This window comes from Necator americanus, chromosome III, assembly GCF_031761385.1.
Source record: "Necator americanus strain Aroian chromosome III, whole genome shotgun sequence".
Taxonomy (NCBI): Eukaryota; Metazoa; Nematoda; class Chromadorea; order Rhabditida; family Ancylostomatidae; genus Necator; species Necator americanus.
The window spans coordinates 27,169,095-27,190,346 of NC_087373.1; the positions used below are offsets into that span (position 1 = coordinate 27,169,095).

Genomic DNA, 21,252 nt, shown 5'->3' on the forward strand with positions numbered 1-21,252 from the left:
TGATTGCACTGTGTCTGAACTGATGTCCCTGACCTCTTTTTCTTAAAGGCCCAAACACAGCCGTTCAGCCGAACTTTGCATTACCTATGAATTACTGATCTAATCTTGCTCTAACATTCCGCATTCTACAATACTTGTACGTCATCACTGCAAACGAATAAATAGGAGAAGCGAGTGATTTGTCGTTGATTTTTATCAACTACTTCTAATTTCTATTCATCTATCCTTAAAGTGGTCAACAGAGTTTTTTATTTGAGAAATCATGAACATACTATTTAGTAACGAGCTTAGTGTGTCGCTGTGTGTGTGTCTGCATGTGTGAAACGAAATTCCAAAAAGGGTGCGACGGGTCCACCAGCGTCGGTTTGGTGCGCCGACAAGAGAAAGGTGTAAAATGGGGTGAACCTGGTCCACCGGCGTCGAACTGCTGTGCCGTAGTGCAGCAGCATCGCGGAGCAACTTTGTATACATGGTATATATACACGGAAGGTAAACGAGACGGCCCGTTTTGTGTTTGACCTCTACGACTACTCCACACGTATATTTCCTTGCACATTTGCTTCATGTTGGTAGCACTCTTTCTTCAGAAAGTGGAAACACCCATGCAACAGTTTACATGATCTGGCATGGCACGTTATCTTTATCAATACGATGTATCGTTCACGTCATTCTACGTTAAAACATCATTCTGTGATAACTGTTTGGAAGGAAGGGGAGGGAGGGAAATCAGGAGGAACACCTATACTTTGAGTAATAGTTTCAAATTGTATCTGTATTATATTGGTATCGAATTTTTGGAGCTGATGATTGAATATTCTCCAAATGTAGAGCTGACGGGTTTAAAAAGAAAACTATGAAATCTTTTGCCTTTATTAATTTTAAAAAAGATGAAGAGAGATTGTTAGAGGTGCACTAGTCTAATTTCACAGAACAAAGCACTAATATTGATTTTCGTTGATCAGTGAAGGGGAGGGAAAAGAACACCACAACCAGTCTGAAGTCCGGCTTTAGCCGGACTTCAGACTGGTCTTCACATAATTACCACAGTCACAAATACCACATGTCTTACTCAAGCAAAAGCGTCTCACGAAAAGTAATAAAACTAGGTAGAATAGAAATGTACAATTGCGCATTCGTACTAATATAAATATGTATACATATACATATTGGGTGCATAATTATCCGCGTTTTTAGTAGGCATTTTTACCACAGAAAAATTGCATTCCGCTTCTTACTCTTTTAATTAGAATGTTCTTCACCATCTTAAGCGTTAAGATGCCTGTCGAAAATTACAATCGCATTCGTCGTATTATCCTCAACCACATCGGAAAAGGATGAGAGGTGTCACAGTCAATTCGCGATCTCAGCGAACCTTTCGGCAAGGGAACAGTTAGTGAAAGACAACTCCAGGAATGACTATTCCTCTTTGAATCTGGCAAAACTAGCTTGAAGAATGAGCCAAAAAGATGGTGACCATTTAATTGCGACAATCAGGCACTTCTGGCAACCGTGGATGAATATGAGAGCACAATAAGTGTTGGTCGAAGCTTTCAATCCAATTCAACATCAACAGCCATGTCTTCTTGACTCAGCTTAATCGTCTTCATGCTACAGCTGAGACGAAAAGACTGCACAAGAAGAACCATATCATCTCCTATCAGGATAATGTTGAACGGCGTGTCATCGAACCAATCGTCAGTAGTGGCTGGGAACTGGTTCTTCATCCATCATGCTCTCCCACACAAGCGCCAACAGGTTACCACGTGAGTCGTTTATTGAAAAGTGTCAGGAAAATAAAGATTATGACGATGGTGGTTATTCTCCAGAATAATCATATAAACATGTTCTTGTTTTTTTTGCATGCTTTTGTTTGTATGCTTTTTCTCATAATAAATATTAATTTTAAGACCGCAGGTAATTATGCACCAATCAGATATATATATATATATATATCAGCCTGAAAGTTCGGCTAAAGCCGGACTTCAGGCTCTTTTTGGTGTACGCTTCGCTCGGCTTCACCGATCCATAAGAAATAACAGTAGCGACATTTTTTGCACGCTTTCTTCAATTTTTTTTCACCCGAAAATTTAAGCATAGACGAAAGATTTTATGACTTTTCCCTAAACGCGTCAGTTCTATATTTGGAGAACAATCAAGCTTGATTTTACATCTATTTTTCTCTCAAGACTCCACCATTGGAAACATTATTCGAAGTATGAGTTTCCTTCGTTCTCAACTATTAGCAAAGAACGATGTGCTAACATGAAATGACGTGAATATCGCTATCGCAGTGATAAAAGTAACGTTCTACGTCAGATCGCGTAAACTGTTGGCTACTATGTATTGTGTTTAAGCGGCAGTTCGCACGTGTTTTTCCTCCTTTCAAAAAAAAGATGTTAGTAGCGTGAGGGAGACATGGAAATAGATGTGTGAAGGAACCATAGAAACCCATTTTACCGCGTTGACGCTCCCGCGCACCAATCCGACGCAGTGGAACCCGACTCTCCTTATTCCATAGCTTTCTGGCACTGGCGCCCCATTCCGACCCCCTAGGACCCGTCTCACTCCATTTTACAGCTATCTGGCTCCGGGGCACCAATTCGATGCCGAAGGACCCGTCTCACCCAATTTTTCCGCGTTGAGGCACTAGGGCCCCAAACCGACGCCATAGTATCTGTCTCGCTCTCTTCTTGGAATTTCTTGACTGAGACACACACAATAAGCGCGTTATTATAAAGCATGATAGTTTGCAAATTTGAGAGTATACATTCTTATAAAAGTTTATTTACCCTCAGTAACATATGAGAGAAAATAACTTGCCTTATCAAAGCCAACATAGAGGGTTACATAACTTTGGACAATGGATAAAAGGTGAAGTGCTCGCCTATCAGGTGCACGGCGGTGTGCGAGTTTAGCACGTTATAAACGTTATAAACGGTTCCCCAGGAACGAATATAAAGCCATCTAGAGAAGCAAATTAGAAAAAAAAACAGGACAGGAATCAACGTAGCAAAAAAAATACACAGGGACATTGAATACGAAGTGAAGAGATTTGCCATTTTTCAGAACCTTTCCTACATCACCGATAAAAGGTTTCTGCTCATCCTAGAGAACGGTGATTACGATAATAAAAGTCGAGGTTTGCTGTGAAAAACTACCATTGATTTTTTCTAAGAAATCTGAGAAGCTTCAAAGGTGTAGTGGTAACATCGCTCTCCTTTTTCTATGACTATGAAGCTGTAAGATTTGAATAATTCGACCAAATAGGGATGTTATGAGGTTTACAGAACAAAATAGTACTAACATTAAGTGTGATTTTACAGTTCTGGCCTGTGTTAGAAATGCAAGTACTGCAATCATTAGCCTACGCTTAGATATCAAAATTTGTAGAGATATAACCCATCATCAATGGATAACTTGCCATGGCTTGATTGCAATGCATGACGCTATGCCGTTGTATTTTATGAAAGTAATTTTGTCAATAATTTGACAAACCATTAGAATTTTCGATAGAAGTGACCAACAGCTTTTTTAAAACGTGTTACTGTGCAGTTCCAAAACCTTTTCTAACCAATCAAAATTCCACCGCAACAACAGTTGTCAAACAGAATAATGAGGAATGGATTGATTAAGTTTATTGTTTGTTTAAAAGTCTTACCGACATGAAACCCATAAAGAACATTTGATCGTTTGTGAATTCTTCTAATTCGGTCAGTCTTGGCTCCATTCCATTCAGTCGAGTATACGTTGAGTAAGCCTTAACGACACGCCTTCACGAGATTTACAACTCTTTTAATTCAAAGGTGATGGATATGTTGTGATCTGGAATTTGGCCATTAGATATCTCGAACATTGAAAACCTTGACCTGTCCAGAGAATGCCGAAATCACACTGTCTTCCCTAATCTTTCACCTGCTTCTGGTTGCTCTTTTGGTGGGTGAGCGTGGGTCGAGTTTTCCAACTCTTTGTTGTATAGAAAGTTGTTAACAGTACGAGGTGTTTCTACAGCAAACATTTAAGCTATCGTTTCTGTTGCGAAGGAGACCAACAATACATCAGTTAGACCTATTGCAGTGCAATAGGTCTAACTAATGTATTGTTGGTCTCCTTCGCTAAAAGCATCATCCCAGGAATCTGGCGTGGTATGGATTTTTATTGGAGTACACCCATACCGAGTCACAGATAATGAATACAGGGGTAGTTCCCTGGTCTCTCCCTGCATCACTGTAAACAGACGCCTTTGTCATCCGAAGACGGATCCCTTCCACTCCTTTGAGCACGACGCCGATTGCAGGTTTTTATAGTATACTGTAGGGCAGTCATGTGTAAAGTGGGGTGAAAACGACATGAAGTTCGGTGCAGTTACGTAGCGGTTGCGTTCGAAGCGGTGTGGCGGAGCTAGCGGTTGTGATTGGTTTGGGACACCCGCGCAGTGCTAAGAGGAGTGGGGCTACTGAGGGTCCCTTGATCGTAATTGCTACGTTCTACCGCACCACTATGGGCGCAACCGGTTACACAACACAACACAACTTCATATCCTTTTGACCCAAAGCCACAGAAAGGAAGTTCTCAATCATTCACATGCTTTACTTTTCTAGCTATGTTTTGAGTACAAGCAGAATATAGACTTGAGAATAATCTAGTGGACGCAAATTGGCAGCTTATGACAATGTAATTGACCTTGATCAGACCCCGGATACGAAAAACACAATCTCAAGAATAATACGTAGCTTTTTATTCTGGAACATTTGGCCACTATTGCTCTTCAGGTATCTTGCGGCAGTCCTCTTTTTAAAAAGTATACATTGTTATCTAATCCTCGTATACGTGGGCGTTGCTCTAAGGTACCTTGCAGTAATTGGAGTTTCTAAACTCGTACCTTCAAAGCGAGTCTGAGTCCCTCACTCGCGGCGACTTTTTCATACAGTGTTCTGTTCCAATCACCAGTCTGAAAAGTAAGTTACTGTGCTATTTTCACGTTAATAACAATCGTGTGGTGATTAAGAGTTCAGTATTCCACCTACCCCTCCTCTTCCTAACCGCTCCGCAAGACATGATGTGCGAGTATTAAGATCCGTTACTGTTTCATTTGATAACCAATTTACATAGTTGCCTTCTTCGTCAAAATTCAGTCCTGAGCAAAGAAAAAGTATAGTTTCTGCTGTCATTCCTATTTGCATTGTAGTGCCTTAGTTGCTTTCCATTTTTTTCGTTTCTGAACGATTAGAGGCAGGTTACCAGAATTGAGCGTGTAGGGATCCTTCCTCGAAAAGAAAGTTATCCAGAAATGTGGGAAGGGCTTGTCGTACTCTTACGAGACGCCTAATAACGTGCCACGTCTGCCAGCGGATGCATGGATCCCGCGTCTTCCAGAAAGCGGACAAACAGGTGCTCCTGATGCTGTGTTTCAAGACGATTAGGAGAAATTCTGGGCGACCGCGCTCATACTCTACTGGACTTAACCCTTTGTTTTCGCAAAGAGAACCCTATTTTGAGAGCTTCGTTGTATATTGCCTTTAATCAGTGTTTTTTGGGATGCACGATCGCGTTCGACTTCAATTCAGAGTCTGTTGAGGGTTATAAAATAAAAGTGCACTATATACAATACTGGAGGTAATCAGCCGTTGTATCAAATCAGTATTTTCATCCGCCCGGAGAAGCCTGGTGTCACCCACCACCGTGCACTCCAACCTTTTATCTTTTTACACGTTTGCAAATTAATTTGTTATATTCTGTATATCATTCAACATTAGATTCCATTGCGTTTCCCATCTTTCTACTGAGCTGTAGGTGTTATCTTTTGTTTTTTTTTACAACTTGATAGCTATGCTCATAAGGAACTGATATGTTCTTTGTTTTGTACATTACTTCTTGAAGTCTCACAGCAATGATGTTTCCACACACTGGTAAGTTTGATTTCAGTAAAAATTTGTACCCATATCGATCAGTTAGAAATGATGTGAAGAAGGAGTCAGACTTCTTTCCTTCTTACTTATTTTTCCCTTCAAAGCACTATAGTTGTGCGGTATGATTTATCTTCGGTAATTATACAGTAAAGAAAGCAACTCATCTTAGTACCTCGATTGTAAAATCCATGTAACATTTCACGGGCAACCATATAACCAATTGTTCCATAGTTGTAGGCTCTGCAAAAATTATGTCCACCAAAGTAGGTTTGGTTTTGAAAAACTTTACGTATTATATTTAGCGTATTACGTAACTAAGGATGTTGGGATCTTTGTGAGCAAATGTAAAGTCCGAGATGTAGATTACGAGTACGAGCATGGTCTCGCTTCTTCCTAATTGTTTTGAAAAATGGCTGTGGGAAAAGGCGTTTGCTCTTATGATCTACAAGAGAACGCGCTATCTTTGAAAACGCACCGTGGGGTGGCATGTTATAAGGTACCTCGTATTGAATGATGCGCTTCCCACGCTGTATTTCAGGACGACTAGGATGAATTGATCGGGACAATGCTCGTAGTTGCAACCTACATCAACTTTGTGTTGGCCCAAGATTGCCCGTTTCGTGAAACGCTGCCATTAAACGCTTCACTCCACGAACCTGAGTTGGTACGGATTTCCGGTGGAGTATTCGTATACGGGGTCGTAGATTATGTGGAACAAGGTGATTCCAACAAGTTGATTCATTTCTTCCTAATTGCCGTAAAAAAACGGCCCGGAAGATACGGCTTCAGGCGTTCTGGCGTACTATTTTCTACAGGGAGTTCGACTGGAGCGCGCCAGCCTTGTGCGGTGCCGCACCTTCCGGACCGTCTTTTACGGCAATTAGGAAGAAATGGACGGAATCACCCTCTTTTCCATAATCTACTATCCCTTGTAAGAATACTCCACCTGAAATCTGCACCACCTCAGATTCGTGGGGTGATGCCTTTAAGCACAATATCTGGAACGATTTGTTCTTATTCTTTCACTAGCCAGGATACATGGGTTTATTCAATGGATATCACTTTGACCAGTAGCAAACAGTTTCTAATCCTTAAGAGTGTATTTGCGTGTGCTTTGAGTCGAAAGTGCATCTTTCGAAGAAACCTATGAATAAACTCTGAACTGATTCTAATGGATCGGATACTGAACAGTTTAGTGCTCCTCGAAGTTGTGGTTGCCGTGAGTTTCTACTTAACAGCTTTCTTGAAATATTTTTCAACACGATATTTTTGTGTGGGGAGTATTCATCAAACTGAATTATCGAAAACCCGACAACAACTTATGTGAAATTAACAAGAATCGATGCTTCATGTGCCGTCATATATGTGATGAGCACCATCTGGAAAGTAAAGGAAAAACTAGATTTGAAGCTCTGGATTTGTCTTGGAGAATTACCCTCTTTGTTATGACGTATGAAGAAGATCCGCGCATTTAGTCCGGTCAAAAAGACTATAGTTCGTATAGCGTAATTCATTACATTTGGAGCATTTTCAGTTCCTTTGCAGATGACCGTAAAAGGATTACTTCAGCGCATTAATCGAAAGGCTTTCGGAAAACAGAGAAGAGGTCTTGTCGTAGAGATTTCTTCTGCAGGTCTGTCGGAACTACGGCGGAACGCAATTTCTTTTAAAACAGGTTTTGACTGGGATCTAAGGAACTTTCAACTAGATCTGAGGAAAACGCATCAACGGAAGGATAAGGTTGACATTTTTAGGGAAGATGAGAGAAGAGTCAATAAATCGATTATTGTTGAATATTAGATGTGCTCGCATTTGAATATTATTCATGGATATTCATATTATGTTCACTTGGTGCGAATAAGTCAGATCATCTCATCCAGTCTCATTCGAGGTCTCTTTGTGTTTCTTGAGATATTTTGATTCCTTAATGCTCTCTTATTACATTTATCCCTATTCTACTCGCGACGTGAAGCCAACTGTGGTTTGTTCTCAATACGTTATACTGGGTTACATTACTCCTGGATCGAAGTCAGGAAGCCCGCCATCTTGTGAAACTAGCTGGTCAAACTTTATAAAAGTGCAATAGTTAGCGATGGTTATATTTTCTATGTGATTTTTGTTTCAGCCTCTGTGGTATACAGCGATGAAAAACAGTAGAATCGAACAACTGAACATATTGGTCCAGTCACTCGTCTGTACCTTCTCTGAAATGTGCTACTTTGACCTTCAGTGCTCCCTAATCAGCTCTTCCGCAAAGTCATTCTACACGTTTGTAAAATACTTGAAGTTCTCGCGAAACGAAGTCGATATTTCGGCGTTTTAAAGCCCCATTCATCGTTTATGAGGCCGCATACATGAGTGATTGCTATCTGCTCTCAGTAGGCCTTTTTGCACCAAATGCAATCAGACTTATTCGCTCTGGGCACGCTCAAGCTATATAATTCGGATTTATAAAGGATAAAGTGTCTGGCGTTAATCAATCCACTTGGGATTGATTAACGCTTCACGTCCACTTCAATTCAGAATCGTTTGAGGTTTACGAACGTGTAACTGGCCTATAGAATGACTGGCGGGGGCTAGCGGATGTGTCAATTCAGTGCTTTTATCCTCCCAGACGAGTCTGGTGCCAATTTATCGACCCCGGAGGGATGAAAGGCTTGGTGAGCACTAGGGAGGATTCGAACCTCCGATCGAGGAAAGCGAAGCTCCAGGAAGCGGAACCTCTGACCACTACACTAAACCCGGCCTTTTTTTTTACTGATTATTTTTGACGACAAATATCCTGTGTGTGTGATTTAATGTTAAAAGAACTAAGAAGGTGGTAAGTAGTGAACGAAAAGAACGAGAAGAAACTTTGATGCGCAAGTGTGTATCGAGGATGGTAAAAAAAGTATTTGGAAATAAGAAAACAGAATTCCATACTTTACCATTTTCTAAGCATTGAATCGTTTTTTTCTCCTTTAAATAGTCGTAAAGAATTGCTTACCTTGGGAAACTTCTTCCAAACAGAGGAGGTTGGAGAACAGCAGTAGGTACCACTAAAAAGTTAGTAAGTGAAATGAAACGAAGTGAAACGTTAAATGAGCGCTTAAAATAGCCACTTTAATCTTTTTCATGAAATATTGAGTAATACCAAGTTTTGAGTTGTACCAAATTTTTCATATTTCAATCTTTTTAAAATTCTGCCTGCTGATGATGTAACTATATGCTGCATTGTACGCCCAAAATAAATCTAACCTTATTTCAGTTTGAATTTTCTACCAATTTATATGTTGCGCTAAGCGCAAACATCGCAGCTGCCTGCTCTACAGAGTGGAGACCTACTAAAATTATGTCTTAAACAAAATGTATTTAGCAGTATGAGTTATCATGCTGTACAGTAACGGATGCGCCGGAAACCACCATATTCCCAGTTGTCGGATTTGTTAAAAAGATAGTGAAACGTTCTGAAACGTGTCATAGTCGTTGGAACCACTTACACAGCGTTTCACCTCTATGTCCGCGATCCTTACTTCAGAGATTTGAAGTACGTATACAAACGACCTCTTAAAGGCATCACCCCACGAATCTGAGGTGGACTATACTATATACTATATATCCTATACTATATCCTATACGGGATAGTAGATAATGGAGAGGGGTGTGATTCCGTCCATTCCTTCCTAATTGCCGTAAAAAACGGCTCGGAAGATGCGGCGCCGCACAGGGCTGGCGCGCTCCAATCGAACTCCTTGTAGAAAATAGTGCACCACAACACTCGAATCCGTATCATCCGAGCCGTTTTGTACGGCAATTAGGGAGGAATGGACGGAATCAACACCCTCTCCATAGTCTCCCATCCCGTATGCGAATACTCCACCTGAAGTCCGTACCATATCAGATTCGTGGGGTGATGCCTTTAAATAGTAACTAGTTTAAGTAAGCTGACGTAGAACCTTATCTTTATTAGTATGATGACGAAGCTCGCGTCATTTCACGTTAGCACATCATTCCGTGTCGTTCTTATAGAAAAAATATGAGGAAAACACATATATTTGAACTGCTTTTTTTTTAATCGTACGTGTATCGAAGGAATATAGGTGCAAAGTCAAGTTTGAATATTCTTCAGTGTAGTACTGACACCTTTTGAAAGAAAACTACGGAATTTCCTCGCAATGGTTAAATTTCCGAAAAGAAACAGAAGGAAAATTATTGCAAGCGAAAATACAAAATTTAGTTCTGTAGCTGAAATTTGCAGAATAAGCTTCTACTTTGCTGGTCATCGTTTGGTGACGGGTCAGCTTTATTAGTGAGGTGGTCATATTTTACCTTTTCTGTTAGGCTAGGGTGGATCTCAACAGGTTTCGGATCATTATGGATCATATCAATCCAGAACTGTTCGAGCTGTCTTTTTGGCTGCTTGCTGCTACATCTGTCAAAAGCTGTTGTCATGTGGCATTAACACGAGGGTGACATCAAACTCAGATATCGATGGCGTTAGTTTTCCAAAGTGTACCAGGCTGATTGAAAAGTAAGAAATCTTCAATGAATAACTAACAACAATCGATATTTAGCTCTTTGAAAATACTTACACAAATGTATTTTGATTCGCTGTAATTTTTCAAGTAACCGAATGGAAAGTTTCCATTTTTTTTTATTCAAGACGCCGCCCTATCTCCTACGGGAAAGCTTGTCCTACCACCGTATGGTAAACCGAAGCGTCAAATGATTATTGTAATACAGACGGGTTAAGAAGAAGAGTTCAGCTCTTTCGGCCTGCCTGTAGTATGAATAAAGTCTTCAGTAAATTTCAAGTGGTAGGGTCGAATCACCGAAGAAGCAATTTCGCATTCTGAATCCCCGTAACTCTGCAGCAAACAATTTTAAGATGATGTCAAGTGACAATTATTACACCGATTGAATTGCATCTGCTGACACCTCTGCAGGAATACTGGCATAGTAACGTCGATGTTTCTTTTGTTTGACGCAAACCCTGCGATGCGAATTAGAATTGCGCTCACCTAACTTATTAAGACTGGGATCATAGTAAATGTCGAAAGACGACATGTCCGCATAAACATTGAGCCGACTCGCGTTCCTAAGAAGTGACTTGAATTCATCTTGAGATAGAGCGTTATCCATTTTATCAACCATATCAAGGAATGGTGGAGGCTTGGCCAATAAAAGCTGAAATTGATTTATAGAATGATTGAAAGAAGAAACCGTCTTAAAGGCATCACCCCATGAATCTGAGGTGGTGCAGATTTCAGGTTTAGTATTCGTATAGGGGATGGGAGCCTACGGAGAAGGGGATGATTCCTTCCATTTCTTCCTAATTGCCGTAAAAAACGGCCCGGAAGATGCGGCGCCGCACAAGGCTGGCGCGCTCCAGTCGAAGTCCTTGTAGAAAATAGTGCACCAGAACGCCTGAAGCCGTATCTTTCGTGCAGTTTTTATGGCAATTAGGAAGAAATGGACGGAATCACCCTCCTCTCCATTATCTACTATCCCTTATAAGAATATTCCACCTGACCTGAAATCTGCACCACCTCAGATTCGTGGGGTGATGCCTTTAATGGAATCACTATCATCCGTTCGTCATGTGACTTATTTTCCAAGATTTCCCAATAAATAATAATAAGCACAGCATTGAGCAATCCCTATGGGAATGTTCGTTTTCAATTCGGAGTTCTTTGAGGTTTATGCACATGTGTTGACCTATACGATACTTTGCGGAGACTACCCGTTGCAAGGTGTTACATCAGCGTTTTCATCCTCTCAGACGGATCCGCTGCCAATCTGACGACTTTGAAGGGATGAAAACATGGGTTGGTACTAGGACGGTTTCGAACCAAATCACTCGATCACTCAGTCGCAGCCGAACCTCTTACCGACTGGCTCACACCCGCCTTTCCGAATTATGAACATAAAAAAAGAATATCTGGTTTGATTTTCCCTTTTTAACATACATGTTCGTGGATGTCGTCTAATTTTTTGTTGTCCAAGAGAACATCAGAATAAGCGACCATTCTATCCATTCGATCGACTTTCAGTAGTACAGCCTGGAAATTCTCGATACGTGAACATGTCTTAGTTTTTACGTTTCATATTGTAAAAGGTTTCACTCTACAAAAATTATTTGTTATATTTTTCACTGCGACACAGAGAAATCGTTGAGGATCGCCGAACAGTATGCTTACTTCCATTCTGACAAAACTGACACTAGACTTTTCTTTTAGCTGAGTATAAATACTCCTCCCGAAAAAGTTCTGCGAGATAAGACATATTATGAAGAGGATAGCTTCCACTTTTCTTGTAGCAGCAATAGGTACCGCCGACCATTTGCATTGCTCGTAATGTTTCCATGAATAGGACGAAGTACAAGCGCTTTACATAATAATTCGTCGCGAAGTGTCAATTTGCTGGAACATTTTTGTGCCAGAAAAATTTGTGCTTTCACGCAAAACTGTAGCGTACGATAGTAGGACTAGTTATGCACAACTTTTGAAATGCTGGGTTTTCACAGGTGAAGATAGCTGTCTCAATTCTCTTTGATTTCGAGTTGAAGCATTCCAAATGATTACTGTAAAGCCACATCCACTCACGACAAAATATTGTTATGCAAAGCAAGCTTTGTCTCCAATCAGCGTTGTTTTCTCCGTCCATTTGAAACAATAAAGAACAAAGTGCCTGAGTTAATAAACCTTTTGAGATGCGCCAGTGGATTCAAAAACAGCTTAGAATCGTTCGTAGTCCTATGGACGCGTATGTAACCTATGCAATGTATTTTGGGAAAGATTTATGAAGTGTCACTACTTTTTTCTTTCTGGACAAGTTTGTTGATATTTTTCTTTGACTCTGGTGACAAGAAAGGCTTGATCAGTGTAGTGGAACTTCATTTCACGGCGATGCACCCCTCTCTTCATTCCGTATCAATAAAGAAGAAAACCTGGTACACCGGAAATACCTTCTTAGTTTCATTATTCATCCAAATGTTATTCATCAAAGTTCTTTTAAACTCTTCAACTATGCCGGCGACTATTTCGTCCACAGCAACCTTGATTTCCTGTAAATGTGACACTACTTCAACGGTGCTGAATAAATTATTTCCCAAGTTCATATTCAAATTTGACTAGTTGACCAGAGTTGATGTTAGCAGTAGTAGAAGGCTTTCGAAACCATTATTTCTTCATAAGATAGGCTGATTGTGAAGATCGACAGTCGTTCCACTCACCTCCCTTCCCACACTCAAACAATTTGCGAAGTACAAGACAATAATATTACAGTAATGTCATATCCACGCAGAATATTGCAGCTATAGGATTGCTATGTTCACCTGATTTTCCTCATGGGAATCTTAGTTTTTCTCTGAGAGAGAAGAAAAATCTTCAGTAACAAGAGTGGGCCCTGATATAACAACCTTCTAAATTTTGCATTTGATTTATTTTGGCTTAATGGATGGTTTGATATTTTTGCCTGAAGCGGATGCCCGCGTGTGTCGTCCTTGAACACAACTCTGCCCAACCTTCTCGATCTAGAGCAAGATTTCGCATAGCATCCATCCACTCGTCACTGTTCTACAGCTCGTGATATTTGGTGTCTCGTGAAGACTTTCTGTCGACACCGTCTGACAAGAGTACCTCATTTCACGTGTGGGGGTTCGGTTTTGGCAGTGTCCTGGACAACAAGACTTTTTGCAGCATCTGGGTAACCTCCGTCATGCAACTGTGCAAGATCTGTAGCTCGTACGTGTCCATACTATATACACTATATGCTATATATATATATATATATATATATATATATATATATATATATATATATATATATATATATATATATATATACATACTCAAATGCCCGACTGTATTTAGTATAAACGCGAGCAGGTAGCAACAGTCCCATATACACGGCCCCAACTTTTTATACAACCAAGTATTTGCCTGAGTTATCTAAATAATTAAGACCTAGATCTTAAGAAATTTCAAATTTTATCTCGAAATTCAAAAATTCGAAGCTTGTGTTTGGTTCGTTTTGCCCCAGTTGAGAATTGAGTGGCAATAAAAGTGTACTAGGTCGGATTTTCATTTGAATGGTACAAATAAAATTGAAAATTATGGCTCAAACGCACGTATCCATTCGATGCCATACCAGTGTTCTTCCTCACGGTGTGTACTGACTGGAAGGAGTTTGTGTTTCTGCCTTGTAACGTAACTGCATACGAACTATACTTATGCAGCATTAAAGTGATCACTCAAGCGCGACTCATTTACAGTAACACAAACACATTTGCTATACTTGAAACCTTTTTTTTCTTCTTCTGGTCCGTTCTGATATCTTTCTGAGGTACAATTAGGTTGAAGTTGTTAATTGCTTTTACCTCTTCAGATACTTCGCGAACATACACGGCTCCGACGACCTGGGGCATTTTCTGCCTTACAAGGGCGACGCAGCGCTCCTCTGTTGTTGGTTTTTGTTGCCCAGATTTGGTCAAGAAATCCTAAATGTATCCGTCCAAATACTCAGCTACTCACAGCAAATTTGAAGTATCAAACTAGATATTTCTCACATCTATAGCATCATTATACTTCTTTTGTAACATAGAAATCAGTGATTTGATATGTTGAAGCATAACGTAATTTGTTAATGTGCGTTTCTTTGTTTCAAGCACCAGTTTATTTAATCTAGAAAAATCTTTAATCTTTGTTTTTTGTCAATTAATTCTTCAATTCTTATTTTAACTTTTAAGTCCATTTTCAATTTTTTTTTCTCTCGGCTAAGGTCATACGTACGCGCTTAGTTAGTCCGATAGCTAGAGAAAGCAACGTTTCTTTGCCATGGTTAAAGGCATCACTCCACGAATCTGATAATGATGAAATCGCCTCCACCTATTTCTGAAAATTCATTTTACCTATTAAAAAAATCGCTTCAACGGCATCACCCCACAAATTTGATCTGTGGTATGGTTTTTCGACGGTCAAAGACTATAAGGAGGCGTAGGTTGCAAAAACGGGTGTGATCTCGCTCATCTCTCCCTGCATCACTGTAAACAGACGGATTCGGATTGCGGTTCCTTCCGACGGGCAATTCATTTCATTTGACGAATCGCAGGCGGGAGGCGGGGCGCAGTGGTGGCGCGTTGCAACAGGAACCGGAAAGGAACCGCATTCCGAAGCCGTGTGTGTACAGTGGTGCAGGGAGAGATGAGCGATATCCCACCCGTTTTTGCAATCTACGTCCCCGTACATCCTTTGGCTGTCGGAAATCCGTACCACAGATCAAATTCGTGGTTGACGCCTTTGAAGCGACTTTTTTTAAATAGATAAAATACCTTTTAAGAAATAGGTGGAGACGATTTCATCATTATCTCCTTCGTTTTATAGATTACCATCTCAACGGATCTTTAGAAGCTAAAGAGGGTCCTCGATTTGTACCCCAAGTTCTAGTGTTTTGTCCTGAGACTTGGCTAATTACGTATATAATCAACTGTGTGTCTTCTTTGAACGAGATTTCATGCAGAAACAACACGTTCTGCATAGAATGTCGTTTTTTCGAAAACGGCAAGTGTGTGCGCTTATCGCTTGAAAACTAGATTGTTTCTTAGTTTAGGAACGAATTCTGAGCAAGCTAACTGGTGATTTGGTACATTTTCATACGGTGCTGAAAATAACAGCGTTAGAAGAACCAACGAACAGCGAACATTTCATTGAATTAATTTACCTCTTAATATGGTCCAGACTTGGAACAGAAATAACGGGATCTGCTTTGATGTATTTGTGAAGCTCAGTAGGAGTAATCAGAAGCAGATATGTTTTCCAACTCATCTGGAATAAAGTCAAGGTTTGAAAGTGTCCCTTTTTCAAAAGAGAGCTTTATGTAACTATTCCACAACCTATATGGGGCAAGTGGCAATGTCAGTCTAATAAACAAAAGTCTGAGGCAAAAGTGCATGGGTGCAGTCCATTAGGTCATCTGCTATTTCTACTGCTGCATCTGGAGTTAAATTAAAAAAAATAATCAAATGAAAGACAGCTAGTAAGCAGGTAGGGTTCCGTAAAGAATTCAGTACGATTGACACACACATAGTTTCGAAACTTTTCAGAGCATCGCTAGAAAACAGGACAGCATTGTTTCTCATTTTCACCGACACAAAGAAGACTTTCAATTCGGTTGAATCGGAAGCGGTCATGGAAGCCTTGGACCAAGACGTCCTTACTTAGTACATAACGGTACTCGGACAGTTGGGCAGTAACTTAACAGCCGCAATTTCACTATTCTACAACATTGTCATCATCAATGTGAAGAGATTGGTTTGACAGTGTAACAACCTCATCTAAAGTATTAAGTGACCCTCCGATGAACGGAATGCAAAAGTTTGAAAGGGATTACATGGAAGTGCAAGTTGAAGGCATCGCTGGCAGTTATGTACATCAGCTTCGTATTCTGCTGATTTCGTTCCGATAACATCAAACGTGAGTCAAGCGGAACAGATATTGCAGAGTTCAACGAAAAATGTGGGAAGATCGATATTCGACTGATTTTCAAGAGATATTCATGAGGAACGGATGGGTCTCGAATGCCCCATTCACGCCCAACAGAAAGAATATATTCGAATGAACCAGCTATTTGTTACATATCCTGGTCGTAGAGTGATTACATGAGTAGTGCCCTGACTAGCGAGCTGACAGAGGGAGGCGAACGGCTCGAGAAGCTCCTAAGAAGGGATATCGGGGATGTTGTGAAGAAGACTGTGGATCCGTAGCTCAATCAATTTTTTTACACCAGTGTACTTCTTAGCTTGATCTAAGTTTCGAGACCTGGCCATTCCAAGCATAAGGAAGATGCCGTCGGCGTCACTGAATACTCAATCGAAGAGTAATGCTAGGAGTATTTTATACATGTGAAGGAACGGATTCAAAGTTCCATACGAGTTAACCAAGATTTGTCAAAAAGTGTAAAAAAAAGGTTTCCCGCGTATGTGATGTTTTATGATAACCGTTGGACCAGAGTCATGGACAAATGGGTTTCACGTGACATCAAACGCAAAAAGATACGGAAAGACTTCTAATCCGATCTCTTCACAACCTCTTGCAAGGAATGAGCAATTTTTGCACTAGATCGGGATAAAAGGACAAATTATTGGCGCCCGCTCGATCACTTCAAAGAAAGACGACTGTGAGTCGAGGTGAGAAGATGATCTGCTGTTTCCGTATACCGTATGTGTCAGCAATTCCAAAATGTTCCTACCCAAAATGTCACAGAAAATCCGCTCAGTTATGATTTTGCTCTGACGCTCTTGCATGTTGTTTTTTTGCCAGTTTTGCGGGTTTCTCAACAATTGGACTTCAACTTTCGCGGTAAGTTGAAAATTTTCTAAGCTGCGCGCTCATTACTACGCCCCAATGCATCACCTGTTGCTGTAGTAGAAATAGACGAAAATTCCAAATTCAAAAAATTGATTTCCAGTATTGTCGAGGAATGATTCATTTGTACTTCAGAAATATATCGAAATAAATAGGAATTGTAGAACGCACTTTCCCCTCACTTTACTACATTTTTATATGTGTGAGAGCGGGTCCAGACATATTCATCCCAGTGTGAGCAACATATTCTAACGTATACCAGGGTTTTCCTCTGTTTTGCCATACACCCCTATTCCTTAAAGGCATCGCCCCACGAATCTGAGGTGGTACGGATTTCAGGTGGAGTATTCGTATACGGGATAGTAGATTATGGAGAGGGTGGTGATTCATTTCTTTCTAATTGCCGTAAAAAAAACAGCTCGGAAGATGCGGCGCGCGCACAAGGCTGGCGCGCCCCAATCGAACTCCATGTAGAAAATAGCGCCCGAAACCGTATCTTCCGGGCCGTTTTTTTTTACGGCAATTAGGAAGAAGTAGACGGAATCATCTCTTATTCATAATCTACTATTCCGTATACGAATACTCCACCTGAAATCCGTACCACCTCAGATTCGTTGGGTGATGCCTTTAAATCCTCTGCAGTCTCCAAGCCCCACGATGATCCACGCTGATCCAGTCGAACATATCTTTTGAAATCTGGTCTATTATCCATCTATCCAAACAAGCTCACACACAATAGTGTACGATAATAGTGTACCATACTAGCCGACGAGAAAGAAGTACCTGCTAGGAAGCATTAGAGGCACCCTGGATTCCCAGCAATCCATCCATGAATAACAAAAATATATGTCCTCATTAATTACAATGACGTTATGCCCTTCTCAACACTGTGTAAGCTATAAGGTTGCCCCACATGGAGCTCCTCAACATTATCCAGACATCAATACTTAAAAGCCCCACGAATCTGGGCTGGTGCGGGTTTCAGGTGGTTCAGGTTATGCCCATGCGGAGTCGTAGATTATGGAGAGAAGGGTGATTCCGTCTATTTTTTCCTAATGGCCGTAAAAAAAACGACCAGGAAGATACGATTTCGAGCGTTCCGACGCGCTATTTTCCACAACGAGTTCGATTGGAGCGCGCCAGCCTTGTGCATGCGCCGCATTTTCCGGACCGTTTTTTTTACGGCAATTAGGAAGAAATGGACGGAATCACCCTCCTCTCCATAACCTACGACCCAGTATAGGAACTCTCCACCTCAAATCCGCGCCACCCCAGTCGTGGGATGGTGCCTTTAAGGATACAGTGTAACTTAGAGTGCCATCGAGGCTTAACGAGGAGAAAGTGGGAGTGGGTGGGGTATTTACAGCATCGAGGACCATTTTCAGGCCTGTGATAAAAACGAGCTCGTCGAAATATCAGCCCCCGAATAAAGTTCCACCAAAACCTCGCTGGGGTAACAAAAAGATATAAATTCAGTTAACATGACGAGGTTTCAAGAAGAGAGGACTTAAAGGTTCATGGACAGCAAACACAATGTTATTCGTTAGGTGGAATTTTCTTCATAATCTTTACTTGTAGTAATGGTTCTATTTTCATGGGGGACTTGTGGGATCTTTTGACAATAGGAGGCAAACGGTTGGAAAGATGCACTGCTTTACGCTTTACGCTGCTTTACGCACATGTATTCGAAACCGCTATCATGAAAAGATGGCGTCGTAGAAACCAGCACAGTAGATGAAGAATGTAAATACAGTACTTAAGGCATTTTACTCTGGTTTTGTGGTTGTATTTTAAAGATGGTACAACGAGGACAGGAATTTTCAACAGCTCCGCATTGTGTCAATGTTGGCTCTTCTAGCTATAAATTGAAAACATGGCTCACCATCTTTAGTTCTTTATCGACCTTACTTAGACGATGTAACTGTGCTTTTTTGGCTGAAGACGGATCTTGGTGGATCTCAGAAAGCGACGAGAAAATACTTTCTGCCTTGGACTCAAACTTTAGCACATCAGTGATGTCACTTTCAACTATCGACGAATTGAGAGTACCTCCTTTGATGTCTCCATTTATCAGGCTAATCTGAAATGTGTTGTGAGACTCCCACATCAAGTGTCTCAGCAAAAAAAGAGATTGAGATGATCAATAATTTAGGTGTGCTTACAAATTCAGAATTCAGAAAAAATTGTTCCCTTATGAATTTGATATGCGACGTAAAATGATCATTGGTAAGAGGAGCAAACCAAAGAGGAATCATTAGAGATTTTTTGTTAGAACTACACCTTCATAATTCACACTGCAGTTTATTTCTCAAAGAAATAAACAAGTCTACAACAATAATTTGCCGCAACAATTTCTATTTTCTCTGCTACTGATCTAAACACCATATTCGTTTATGGGCGTATAGCGTGCTGAGTTCTGTGAATTCACCGTGTGTACCAACCGATGCAGCACAGCAAAGGCAACATCTCAGGGATTTTCTAGTATTAGATGCTTTTTTCAGTAAGTGATGCTCTGAATATAGGCACTATATTCAGAGCATCACTTACTGAAATAAGAATCTAATATTTGGTGGGATATGCGTGGTATCAAAGACCTCGAACCATTTTCAGTGCTTCGAAAAAGACGAGTTTGTCGAAACGTCAGGCCAATAAAAAAGTTTCACCTAAACCTCGTTAGCATAACAAGAAAAGATAAATACACTCTGAAATGCCGAGGTTTCAAGAAGAGAGGACTTGGAGTGCCTATATTCGACTACCTTTGAACTTTGGCATATTGAATACGTACAGAAAACGTTAGCTGTTGAGTAATAAAGAAAATATCAATCCTGGCCGCAGCTCAAGCAAATCGGTCGAAAAGCTCTGGATATACTTCTCGAAAATTACAACACACCTCACAAATCCATTATACATGAATTTAAAGAGCACCATAGGATTCAGTTCATCTGATGAAACTTCTTTTTGCACACCATAGGACCGAAAAAACGGATAAAGCGGAGTCCGTTACTCGAAAGGAAGTAAAGTGTTGCCTCGGCGTGTGAATTAAGTACTCTATTGTATCTTTCGTTTCTTCTCGATAGGGGATGTTCAGGCTTGTAGTAGGAAGTGTTTTCCCTCAGGAACTATGTTCCCGAATCCTCCAATATCTTAAGACCCCTGTTTACAAGTGCAGAGAACTCAACATAGAACATTTACACCAAATTGCCCCTAGTCCATTCGCATTATATTACTTATATACAATCCCTATACGTGAAGGAAAATTTTTCTGGCGCATTTTATCTGGATATTCTAGCAAGGCTGGTATAGAATTTTTCATTTATCCCAGGTACAACACTCATCAACAGCTCTGAAGAGACTGGGACAGCTCGAAACTTAATTCAAGACCAAATTTGTGCACGTTCCATATGATTACGCGAATATTTGGGCAGAAATCATTGATTAATAAATAAAAAAAGTATTCGGAACAGATACTCACAATTTTAGAATAAAAAGAACGTAAGAGCTTGTTGGATGATGAGGAAGCGGTGATATTTGTTGCTTTTGTGCCAATTAGGTAGTGGATTTTGGCCCGAGGATCGAACTGAACACCACTTATTATTCCATGGTATTGGAAATAGGCAACAGAAGACCAACATAAATATGCGTAATAGCGAAACCATCGTTGACGTATTTAATAATGACTAGATTAAATGAGTAACTGAGCATTACCTTAATGATATTTTCCGAAGTGTTAAATTTATTCAGTCCAACCGTTGGCACCAAGAATGGAGTGACAGTTCTGTTCCGATTAAAATGAACCAATAGCTTAGTGAGATCGAAATCGCCTATAGACGTGTTTTGGCTTTTTGAAATAGTAGGAAACTCTCCATAACTCTAAAAAAATTATTATAAAACTGTTTCCAGTGCTTCGTAGACCTCACAATAATTTCATTGAAGAAGTGTAGATATCATAGTTTGAATGAGGCAGATATGGGTATCTGAATATGTAGGGAAAGGCTGTACTAGCC

The 21,252-nt window shown here is 40.4% G+C and overlaps 1 protein-coding gene across 3 annotated transcripts in view; it reads right to left on the bottom strand.

Moving 5' to 3' along the window:
- The window catches only part of RB195_011089 (uncharacterized protein), a gene marked incomplete at both ends in the record, with an annotated part of 49,202 nt that overhangs the window by 4,275 nt on the left and 23,675 nt on the right, over positions 1-21,252 (bottom strand). For 2 of the 3 annotated variants that reach the window (XM_064192361.1, XM_064192360.1), the window contains 15 exons: positions 3,659-3,757; positions 4,880-4,948; positions 5,025-5,134; positions 6,079-6,146; positions 8,893-8,944; positions 10,907-11,072; positions 11,855-11,947; positions 12,853-12,951; positions 14,017-14,064; positions 14,266-14,385; positions 14,455-14,569; positions 15,606-15,709; positions 19,131-19,328; positions 20,721-20,825; positions 20,954-21,118. In XM_064192361.1, the coding sequence (XP_064049943.1) occupies positions 3,659-3,757; positions 4,880-4,948; positions 5,025-5,134; positions 6,079-6,146; positions 8,893-8,944; positions 10,907-11,072; positions 11,855-11,947; positions 12,853-12,951; positions 14,017-14,064; positions 14,266-14,385; positions 14,455-14,569; positions 15,606-15,709; positions 19,131-19,328; positions 20,721-20,825; positions 20,954-21,118 (1,611 nt within the window). The remainder of the gene's footprint in view (positions 1-3,658; positions 3,758-4,879; positions 4,949-5,024; positions 5,135-6,078; positions 6,147-8,892; positions 8,945-10,906; positions 11,073-11,854; positions 11,948-12,852; positions 12,952-14,016; positions 14,065-14,265; positions 14,386-14,454; positions 14,570-15,605; positions 15,710-19,130; positions 19,329-20,720; positions 20,826-20,953; positions 21,119-21,252) is intronic. The other variant, XM_064192362.1, reaches the window with a different exon arrangement.